The following is a 12,051-nucleotide window of genomic DNA, read 5'->3' on the forward strand; positions in this document are numbered from 1 at the left end:
ACAATCAAAAACACTTTTTCATGCTACTTTAGTATCTAAATAACTTAGGGCAGTCTTAAAGTAGTCCAGGACAGATCAGTGTCTGGTTTGCTGCTGCCCTAAGGCAGCCTTTGCAGGAGGCTGACCAAACACAACCCAAAACAGCTCCAGGTTCTGCATCTGTCTACTGTAAAACCGCTGAAATTAAGGAGAGCTTTGGGGTAGGATAAGGAAAAGCAACTTTCCTCACACTTACCCCAGGGAGAAATGTAAAAAAGTTGTACTTTTGATTGTTGATAACATTGCGAGGGTATCTCTGGTCTCTCTTCTCTGGATGGCCAAGCCAAACTGTACGAGGCCTTGGATCTCTCCTTCCACAGCATCTTAAGCACTGACAGCACCTATGGAAGGAATATTAATTAATGAGTTAATTTTTAACATAATTCTCTGATACACACACACCCCAGACCCTTGCCACGAGCTGAGCATCACTTCTTTGTCACTCACCACTTCTGGTGAGACTAGAGCTTGACTTTCTACCAAATACAGCCACTGCAGACCTGCCTCGCAGTCTACCAAGCTGTGAGCAAACATCTCGTGTGGTGTTGGAGCTGTTACTACATCTTTGCTTTCAAGAAACCAACATATGGAGAAGCATGGACCAAGTCAGTGCTGACTGCTGGGAGAGCTTCTATCTCCTGCGAATAAAAGAGCTCCAGGAAGCAAGGAGTATGGGGTACAGGCAGAAAGGTCCCCCTTGCACTGATCCTGGATTGCAGGTTTTATGCCAGAAAGCTCCCATTAAAAAAGTAGTTGCAGTGCTTTCTAGTTTTCTGTTTCCTCGTTGAAACTCCCTCAAACAGAAGGGGGCTTTTCCATTTACAAACTGAACTTAAACAGGAACGCATATATGTAAAACGATCTCGTATGTCTTAAAAAAAGGGATGAGATGGAGACAGAGATGCTTCTCTCCTTTCCTGCAACCCCTGCTTCATAGGAATTTACACCTGTTTAGCAGAAGAGTTAAATATTTGCATATTTGAATACCTGCACTTTAAAACAGCCTTGCCAAGGAATAATAATATATAATTCTCTAAAAAATTAAACCTTACAAGGAATCTGAAAATGGATGCAAAATGATTACAGATTTTATTTTTACACAGTATTACAGTCATTAGCAGCATTTATGTTAATAGCAGATTTTGTGTTATCTACTAATGAATAACACATTCTCATTGACCAAGGACATGCAGATCCAGCCAGCCAGTCGTGGTTTGTTAGTTTAGCTGTAGTCATTTATGTTTTCAGCTCTTGAGATGACCATCCTGCTGCAGCACCACCACAGAGTTCAGGCAGCCCCAACCAATGCCTGGACCCAGTGCCACAAACCCAAACTGCCAGAGAAATGGACACAGGAATATAAATTCATCCTATTTTCAACCAGACCAGTCCAGTATAACCTCTGCTCTCTCTTTTTCCCTGTGTTTTTATCTACTTTGTCAGCAGTATCTTTGTTCCTGCTCTTAAATATTGTCATGACACAATTATTCAGTTCAACAATCACCTTTTGTATCTTGTAATGTCAGTTTCCCAAAAACCCCTTCAAAATAGAACAGGAACACACTGGTATATTGATTATTTACTTTTTCAGCTCAGTCTTACATTAAAGCCATTTATTTAACATCATTTCTGGCCTTTTCTAAAAGTTACATGCGCATTCAGGAAAGCCAAACCAAGTTTACTAAAACTGACATGGTCACTAAAGGATTTTCTCTCCTGTCTGAGGAGATATTTAGCATCTAGGATATGAGATGTGAGCTAAGCTAGCTGTGAGCGCCTGTTCAAACCACCAGCACACAACACCTCACCAAAGGTCCTTTCTGCAGCCCTGGCACAGTCAGTGCCTCCATCTCTCCCCCGTGAAGGAGACAACCAGAGTCAATAAATATATCCCAGCAATAGCACATGGTGCCTGTATTTGAAAATATCCAAGTTAAAAATCTCCTCTGGCACACAGTTGGGTGTCAACTAAACTGTATCCCCTGCTTTGGGAACCACTGCATGGCCTACAAACTTCAGTCTAGAGGTTGCTTTTCTCAACCAAAAGATGCTAGGATGAGGTGACAGGAAACATTCTGTAGAAGAACATGAAGGATTAGCGTGCAATTTGTTAAATAATGGTAACACCTGAGAACCAGACTTTCCACAGGTTGCCTGCCACCAGCTCAGGGCACCGCATGGGGCCTTCAACCTGGCTGATACAGCCAGCACAATCTCAGCCCTCACACAAGATTTAGTGAATAAAACTGTGTACTGCTCAATGTAACAAGTACTGACACGAGGCAATGAATCAAACAGAGCACGGTTACTTTGCAGGGGATGCAAGGACTTATCAGCAATCCCTCTTGTACTTTGAAAAAGCCTCTCTAGTCAAGATTGCAGCATTGTACCCTTCCAAAGCCCAAAAGGGTTATTTTTTTCTGTTGTCACTGCTTCTTACCGAAAGCCAATCTCTTCCCAATCCCCCTTGCTCCTGTAAAAACACGCCTATTGAATTTCATTGACATTTGGGAAAGCCAGTGTCAGCTAGATTGATAACCAAAAGCTTCAAAGCTCTTACAAGCATCCTTCCAGAAACCACCGTTAATATCTGTTCTTCAATCACAGCATTCGGCCACAAAAGTTCTATTAAATACACAGCTAAGCAAAAGCAGTAACTATTTAAGGAAGTACACAAAGCATTTGGCCCTTGAAGTAACCATCTTGACTGAATATACATGCAGCGTGTTAAACAGTTTACAACTCACTACACAGAAGGTGGTTTCCTACAAAGATACAGAGTTTTATGTTTCATGCCCCACTGGTTGTAAATAAACAGAAAGAAGAGTTTTCAGTTAAGTCAGTTCCTTCTGTACAGGAGAGGAATAGAAATCAGCTTTGCTTCCAGAAGTAAAGGTGTCACCATGTGTTTCAGTGCTCCATGAGCTGACACAGACATTAACTTCACAAGGCTGACTTGCAAGATAATTTCTCATAAGCTTTTAAAACTAGACATAAAGGGATTTTTGCTTAATCAAATTACTTGAACATTATTATATTTCATTAAGAGTGACAGATAACCCCAGAAAAAGTGGATTTTCTCTAGCCTGTTCTCAAAACCAACCTAAACCACAAGCATAGAGATGCCACCCAAACACAGGAGAGGTTTCTTTGCTCAAGGAAGCTTTGAGACTGAAATGCTGACAAGACAGCAGAGTGCTACATCGCACCCACACATTGGTACTGAAGGAACATGAAATCACAAGTTTTGGATAGTGCTGAACAGTCTCTTACCAGCTCTAGTTAAATCAAACCCTCCATTCTAAATCCAGAGTAAGTAAAATCCCCCAATTTCAATAACTATCCTACCTCTTTCACCTACATGCAATAATCACTGGCCATGCAGAGGTCAGCTTTACCAGAGCCCCTGCAGTTGTCAGCTCTGACTTGCAAACTGTTCATTTGCTGAAGAGGAGAAAATGATGAGAATGCAGGAAAGCTTGACAGAAATAAACAGTGGGTAATGTGAACAGTTCAAAACACTGATACCTGTGAACACCTAGAGCAAATTACCGGAATAAAATAACTGGAGATGCTTTACTGTTCAAGTATATACAAGAGGCATCTGACATCCTACAGACTTGCAGCACCACTACCGCCACCTCTGCTTACCTCTATGCAGCCATTGACTGTTACTCTGCATTTGTAACATTTCTAAGGCTCCATCTCTGACTACTCCCATAATGAGCATAAGTACCCTAAATGTAACCCACTCCAAAAACTTATGCTTGCCCCTGAAACTACTGGTTTCTGTCAAAAATAAATTTCTTTTTTTTTGTTAGGAAAACCTAACTCATGGATCTGTCTTCCCCACACAGCTGTGCGTAATACCCAGATCTGAAAGGCAGTTACCAACATAAGACAAACAGTATAGTGTAAAACACTCATATTCATAAACTCTGCTACAGAAGCATATTTTAGTAGCTTGATACATTTTAATCCAGTTTTCTTTTGTGTTTGCAGATGAAGACCTAAGACACCCACATGCATCCCAAATATTTTTAATGGATAATAGCGGTATTTGGATCACAACAGAAATTAGATATGCTCTATAAAAAAAAATTTTTTTTTCCATGATAGAGAAAACCACACAAGATTAGCCTGGAGTCCATGTTTGAATGACTGTGAATTCAGAATGACCTCTATGATAAGGCTCTAAACAAGAGGCTTTGCCCAAGGGAGCAAACTTGGTGTCCACACACCCCATTTCATCATCACAACATGCTTCCCAGTTACAGGAAGAGTCAGGCAGTCCTTGTAATGAGATATCTGAAACCAGTTACCTTTGTTTATTTTTTAGGTTGGGCCTCCTCTAGGGATTGTACTCAACGGCAGAAATACCTACCCACCTACATCATAATATTTACAATAGGATAAGGCTCGAAGAGGGCACTACTACAATTTAATATATTTTTACTTGTGCTGCGAGGTATTATTTTATACAAAGTAACAGACACTAACCCACTCCAAAGAACTTCCCAAATATCTGGTCAGATCTTCAAACCAGTGCCTAAATCTCTAAAGCAGATTTCTAGCCATTTTAATAAGTTCTGTGACTTATCAGTGGTTTTTCTTCATGAATGTGTAAGAAAATGGCAAATGAACCCCACAAAATCAGAATGCTTTACCTTATGAAGAATGTGCTCTGCCCATCTGTTTATATATGCAATTATAGTGCTTTTAGTGTTTTCTTTTCCTAATTACTATGAATTCACTAGTCTGTGAATGCTAACGCCTAGCTCTGCAAAATTGCTTACACTTGTGTCGTTCTAAATGAGCGGGCAGATCCCAAACCTGACAGCACAGACAAAGGCAGGGAAGTAGAAGGCAATTGCACAGACGTAAAATTACCCCAAATTTAGCACGTGTTCCAAGCCCTGACCTCTTGTAGTGTTCCCAAAGATACTTGTTGCTGTGGGGATTTTGATTTACAAAGGCTGTGTTACTCTAAGGTTTGAGAATCGATCTAAAAATAATGCAGATCCAAGCATAAGCAAGAAGGGACATGGGGGAATCTGCTGTGAGAAAATAACAGTTCTGTGAAATTCCTGCCTGGCTGGAGTCAGTTTTTGCAACCTCCTGCAATACAGGGAAAGCAAACTGCAAACTTAATTAGGCAAACAAAAGGAAAACTTCCTGCCCAGCAAGTTTTTGAAGGCGATTGCCTGTAGTATCAATGCTCTAATAAAGAATATGCAGCGCTTCTACTAAGAATTCTCCTACATAGCATGAGGTTTCTATGCAATGTAAAGGAATCCATTGAAAATACCAAAATCAACCAATGAACACAATACTACAACCAGCAACAACAGAGTCACAGTTAAAGTGTTGCAACTGCAACACTTTAACTGCGGAGGTTTATCAGCGCTCAGGAATCCCATTACATCATTGCTGGAGCCTTCTCCAGAGCCCACGGTGCTTAGCAAGAAACTTACGTGCCAGTGGCCGGAACTCAGCAAATGATGATGTCTATCCCATACACATTCAACGAACCCCAGAGAGCTTCATCTTATGATGGCACCTAGTCAACCACAGTGCGTTTAACTCTTACCTATCCTGTGACCTGTTTTTAACCTCTTGTCCCACAAACCACACAGCACACTGCCTGGGCTTTGCTGGGTGGGCAGAGAACAGAAGCCCACAGTCCAAACCCTGGGCTAGTGACAGTGTTTTACCCTCTGCATACTAATTGCTCAGGTGCCAGCCCATGCTTACTGAAGTAAGCTAGAAAATGAGGTTTTGGTAAGAATACAGACATTTCCCAAGCACAGAACCACATGCCCGTTCGTATGTTTATCACCAACCCCGAAGATACTCAATTGCCGTAATTTTTATTTTTTTCAAACTTTTCAATGATGGTTTAAACTTCATTAAGGAGGAATACATTACTAAGCTCATTAGTTCTGCTTTAAAATCCTATGTACGACAACTGTGACCCTTACAAAGCGCTTTACACAAATGGGAGTGGCTGCAGTGGCAGATCCTGTTTTCAAACTAATGGCAGGTTTCATTGATCTACCCAGGGCACATTCAGAAAGCACAGCTTCACTACCTGAACCCTTTCTGCCTTATGTGTGCTGATGCTGTAACGCGAGTAAACACACTGGTCTCTGCAGCCACTTTTATTACGCATGAGGTTGTGTTGGCACAACGCATGGTATGACACAGTGAAAGCCCAGTGCTCACCTGCACTGCAAGGCTGCTGCGTGCTCACAGGAGCCAAAGAAAAGCTCCCGAGAAAGGGACTCGTACTGCAGGGAGAGTCAGCCCCACTTAGGGTATGAAGTCCTGGGCTGTGCTGCTAAATATCTGACTTGGGGTGCCCACTGCTAGGAGGACAAAACAACTTGTACTAAGAGCAAAAGGTAAAGAAGAGGCAGAAAGCAGGGTGGTGAACCTAACAAGGAACATTTCAGACAGCCTCCTTTTCCTTTTCTCCTCTGGAATCCCAACCTCGAGAAAAAAAAAAAAAACAAAAACATTCTGACAAATCTGTTCAGCTGGGTACCAGAAACAAAGAACTCTGAGCACATACAGAAAGTACACAAACGCGTTTTCAGATTAGTCTGGTGGTCATTAAATAAAAAGTCCTTTTGTGACTGGGGCTATCAGCATTTGCCAGTTAACTCACTTGCTCCTTCCCAGAAGAATTTTACAGGCATTGCACAATTCTGTGATTTTACTGTTTCTTTGGATATCATCCCTATTTTGGGTATCAAGCTTAAAGACCTGGATGAGGAGGGAAGGGGCTGCTCATGCCAACACATTACTCCAAAGTTTTCTGCTCAGGGCAAAGTCAGTGTCACTGGCGCAAGTTGGCTGTTTCTGGCGCAAGAGAACTATTGCTGTTATTAGGCATAATAAGATACTTTCCATCAGGAATCAGAAGACTACATACTTGAAAGGGAAAGAAAACTCATCTAAAAAAAACCAGCTGAGAGTTTACATTGCTGCTTAGAGATGCTGACAAAATTAGCATGCACTTTTCAGGAATGGGAATCACAAAGTTACAGAAATGTGAGCAGTTCTCCATAAAAGTTTAGGAGGAATACACATTCCTAAACATTTCTCCTCTGTTTTGCAACTGAAGCACTGAAGAAGAGTATTGCAACAGCCCCTCAAGTACAGTAAACTAGTAAGTCAACATACACCATGAACTTCTTAAAATTACTGTCTTACAGAAAGAACATGAAAACTATATGAAAGCAGCTTATATGGGGAAGCTTTTACAACACTGTTATTCACATTTTAAATCATAACATGGCAAAAATAATAAAAAAGCCTAACTCACAAATCCCAAAATAAAGTCGCAACCACTCAAAAGCATCTCTTTCAATGTGAACTGCATCCGAAGATCTGAGCCCTCTAAGTGACATGGCCCTTAAACCTGCACATGGATCTAAATGAACAGGAGGTGCAGAAGAGCAGGTCTACTCTCTATTTCACTTGGGATTGTATTTGTTTACAAAAATACATTCTTAGTGACGACGTAAGAAAAGTAACGGGACAGATTGACTGTCAGATGCTAGATTAACAGGAATTGCAAAGAAGCAGGTTTTATTTATAAATGCAGCACATTTGATGGAGAAGTATTTGAGAGAGCAAATTAAAAATGCTTTCATAAGCAAAACTAATGTAAAAAAAGTGTCATATTTGTCTGATGGGGAGTAGCATTTGTCAAATTAGTGCTAAAGTTCATCTCCATATTTCAGGGGGGGTCAGAACTTAAGGTCCTTTCCAACCGTAAGCATTCTCTGATTCTATCACTCCTACAACAAGCACTCTTCATCTATGATGTTTCCATGTTTCTCAAAGGCTGTGCTGTTAAGTTCTTGGCACCTTTAATACACAAACCAACCTTCCACGTTTCATTATTTTAAATGCATATAAGGAATTTTTCACCAATTAAAAACCAGAGCCATACACAACTACATAGCCTTATTCTGCAGCTCCACTTGATCCCAACATCCCCACTTCAGATCTGAGGGTGAGCACTGCTATTCCGGCAGCCCATCCCTGCCCATCCACCAAGAACCGTGGTACAAACCAGCTTGTCTGTGGGAAACCAGCCCAGCTCCACATGTGCGGAGGCACACCCACATGCAGGAGCAACCATCTCTCTCTGTTGACTTTGAAATAGCATTTGCCATTTAAATATACCTAGAATACACTCACACATACAAGGGGCTGGCCAAACTGTTACTGTAAAGCTCCTCTGTCCCAGTCTCATTCCCCATTCTTCCCCCCACATTTCTGGATCAAGGCCTTTTTCCATCTCAGAGGCAGCATAAGCACAGCAGTTTGCTGGTTTCAAAAAGAGTGCCTTGCAGGATTGTGGACTGAGACATAAGCTATTTAAGGAAAAACTTGTGTCATGCACTAAACAGAGCACTTGGGGTGCTTCAGGAACTTGCAGCTCCCTCCCTGGCAAAGCTCAGCCCCTGGGAAGCTCAGACTCACATGCCATCCCACAAGCAGTCCTGTTGCAGTTAATGCTGTCCTTCCCTCCTCACTGGCACATACCTCATACTGGTTTTCAGAGTGCTGCAAAGTATTTGGAAGGATATGGCTGAATTCAAGGCATCCAGTTGCAGAATTCTGAGCTTAGCCTTTGATTGCAACAAGGAAGATCCACATTAAAGTTATGCTCAGGAACAGATAACCATGTCCCCCACTGGTTTATTAAGCACATGGTTTCTCTTTGACACAGATCCCAGCTATCTCTACCATCATTCATCTCTGCAAGGATACTGTGCGAGTTCCTCTCTGGCTTCTCTTCAAAGCATAGTACAGGCTTAGGCTGTAATGAAAGCCTTGCTTGGGTGACACCTGCCCTATGTAAGAATTACGTATTTCTTACTTTTTTGTTAACAAACAAGGTTTCTATGAAGTCATTCTGTACATGAACAGAAATCTGCTCACCACTCCAGAAGACAGCACTGACAAAAATGTCTGTCTGAGAACTTGCCCCCACTGTAGAAACTGCAGTCAGGGTTATGCTAAGGTGAAGCCCTTTAAGGCTTGCTTATCCCTGGGTTTTCACATGTATCAAGGGACATAACTTAGAAGGCTTCTGTTTGGGTTTTTCTCAGCATAAACAGAAGAAATAAGGTCTTGATTATGGCTTAGGATTCCCAGGAGTCCATCCTCAATCGGATACCAGGGACCCTGCCTGACTTGCTGGTCAATTTCTTCTTTGGTTTATCCTACTGGTTTGGGTTTACTCGACTTTAATGCTTTACTATCCACACTATGCTTCAGTCAAACTACTAACATACCACAGGTTGGCTACTTATCAATAAAACAGAAGTTCCAAATAGATGATAAGTCCGATCCCCGGAGTTACTGCACCAAACGGAAACCCCAAACCCACATTATTCAGACTGCCATTGAGAAAATTCCCAAGCAATCTTCCTTCACAACTTCATGCTGCCAGAATTTCTTGCTAACACTGGAAACATCATCTCTGTGCCTGCTAATCAGCTAGAGTCCCCAGTCAATGAAGCACAGCTGAGGTTAGAGGAGGGCAATTTCTGTTAGACACTACTAACCACTTGTAGTACCCAAGAGTACCCAAGTACTTGGTGGAGATTAGAGAACTTTAGGAACAGCAATCATTCAAGAAGCTTTGAGAAATTTCTCACGCCTCCATCTCTCCCTGATTCTTTTCAATCACATCACTAAATTTAATGCCATGGTGGCTGCACCTTGTGGAACTTGCCCAATGATGCATGTGACAAAGACGCTGGGGAATTACTTGCTGCACCACACACACCTCCCAGCTCTGTATCAGCTGGCATGGATATTGTTACATCAAGTATAAGAAACAATGCTGTTAATAAGAAATATTTCTACTAATGAATAAACTATGTAGAACAACTGCAGCTAGAGGAATCAGAAACTATCAACCAAACACATAATAAACGAGTATCAACCTCATCTTGCTCTAACAGTCAGGCTTCCCTTTGGTATTTTGGTTTATTTGACTAATATTACTCATCACATTTTAGAAACCAAACCAAAATACCCAGGGACAAATGAAGCACTGCAACAACTGACAGGTAGCCCTGTACACCCCACTGTGTACAAACCAACCTACCTGGACAGAGGTGCAATTTCCTAAAAAATTGTAAGAAATTATTTAATTTTCTCTTATTTAACTCCCTGCACGAGAATACCAGCATAAATACACACAACCACCTCCTTCAGCACCACATCCCACGCTCGGGATATTGCAACACCACACACCAAGGATACTGTATTGCTTTAACTGCTACAGTCAGGCAGAGACCTTTGTTACAGATCTACCATTTCTGGTCCAACGCAGTGGAGGCCGAGCGCTCACTCCAGCACCAGCGGGAATGCAGTACCGGGGCAGGGGCGAGCCGGGCCGCCGGTGACTCCCCGCCCGACGCTTTCTGTCCGGCCCCACCGGCCCGGCCGCGCTGGCTGCTGCCCAGGCACCGCTTTGTCTGGAGGGCTCCGATGGAGCAGGCAATGAGGACAGCGGCCAATGCTTCCCCACGCAAGGGGCTCCCAACCGGCCCCCGATGGCCGGCCCCGCTCTGCCCAGCCCCAGCGGCAGCAACGCCCAGCAGGATCCTGCCCTCCACCCGGGCGTGCCACGGCAATGGCGTCAGGAACAACCTGTCAGCGCCTGCCTGCCCCCCCGCACTCCTCCTCCTCCCCCCAGGCTCGGACCGCGGCCGTGCAGCGCAGGGAGACGCGGCTCCCGCCCGCCCTCCGCTGAGCCCCGCACACCCCGCAAAGACCCCCGAGAGTGCGGGCCCCGCCGCTGCCCCGAGGCAGGAGGGAGCGGGGCTCGCACCGCCCGTCCCCCGCAACACAGGCGGCGGCCATAGGAGCAGCGAGGCCCCAGGCCCGCGGTCAGCGCCCCTCGGAGCAGCTCACCCGCTCCGGTGCTTGCTGTCCACCCGCTTCTTCTGCCGGACCGGCTGCAGCGGGATGTTGTCGGTCATGGCCGCGGCTGCCGGGGCGGAGCGGGGACGGATGCGCTTTCCAGCAGCGCCTCGGCCCGGCCCGCCGCCGTCTGGCGGCTCCGCCGAGGGGGCCGGGCTCGGCGCGGCCGGGGCCCAGCACGCAGGTGCCGCCCCACCGCGCTCCGCCCCCGGTCCGGTTCGCTTGTGGTACCCGGCCCCAGTCCACATCTCCCGGCTCCGTCTGCCTCACCCAGAGCATCCAGCACACCCCGCAAGCTCCGGCACCTGCTCTGCCTTTAAGCCCGCACCCGCCTCTGGCTCCATCCTGCCCCTTCCCCTCTGTGCCCCGTCTCAGTTTCCCACCCGGGTCGCGCCTGGGTTTTCACCTCAGACGAGCGGCCACGCCACATCCCGCGTGTCCTCAGCCTTTTGCAGCCAGCACAGAGATGCAAATTCGTCCCTCTTCTTTATAGCATTCTTCAACCTAGTTACAGGGCTGTGCTTTATGGTGCTAATGCCTGCATCCTTCTTGCATGGTGACCTTCATCCGCTCCTCCTGGGAACGCATGTTTCTGGATCCTAATTCAGATTTCCTCTGCAAATTTAGATGAAAATTGCTACAGCATTTCTGCTCTCTTCAAGCTCTTCTTTACAATCACAGTAGCTAAGTCTTCATTAAAATTAAGTATGCAGATTAGATTCAGAAAGGCACGGGGTTACAGAAGCTGAAACACATGCTTGGTTGATGATCTTTGTATTTTATCAGGCGGGGTTCCTGAAACCTACCACGGTCTGTCCCAGCAGTTGCTTTGTATTTCTGTCCCAGCTAAACCCTGCTCAATGTGGTTTTGACACCTGTTCTGTCTCCTCCATCCATTCATCTTGCTGCACTCCAGCTCCTCTACTTCCACTCCATTTTCCTCCTGCCATCTCCATATCTTCATGTTCTTCTTTTCCATAAATGAGAAACCAAAGGAATCCTTTAAGAAAAGGAACCCAGCTCACCTCCAGCCCATTCATGCTGTTGACTTTA

At 44.5% G+C, this 12,051-nt stretch overlaps 1 protein-coding gene across 1 annotated transcript in view; it reads right to left on the bottom strand.

Annotated features, from left to right (window-relative positions):
• ATP9A (ATPase phospholipid transporting 9A (putative)) overlaps positions 1-11,646 on the bottom strand; it is a 63,280-nt gene extending 51,634 nt beyond the window's left edge. Inside the window, exons 1-2 of the mRNA XM_065691468.1 lie at positions 10,990-11,646; positions 236-380 (exon numbers count right to left, since the gene is read on the bottom strand). Of these exons, the coding sequence (XP_065547540.1) occupies positions 236-380; positions 10,990-11,246 (402 nt within the window). The 5' untranslated portion in view covers positions 11,247-11,646. The remainder of the gene's footprint in view (positions 1-235; positions 381-10,989) is intronic.
• Positions 11,647-12,051: the final 405 nt, after the last annotated feature.

Source organism: Lathamus discolor, chromosome 11 (genome assembly GCF_037157495.1).
Source record: "Lathamus discolor isolate bLatDis1 chromosome 11, bLatDis1.hap1, whole genome shotgun sequence".
NCBI classification, from domain to species: Eukaryota; Metazoa; Chordata; class Aves; order Psittaciformes; family Psittacidae; genus Lathamus; species Lathamus discolor.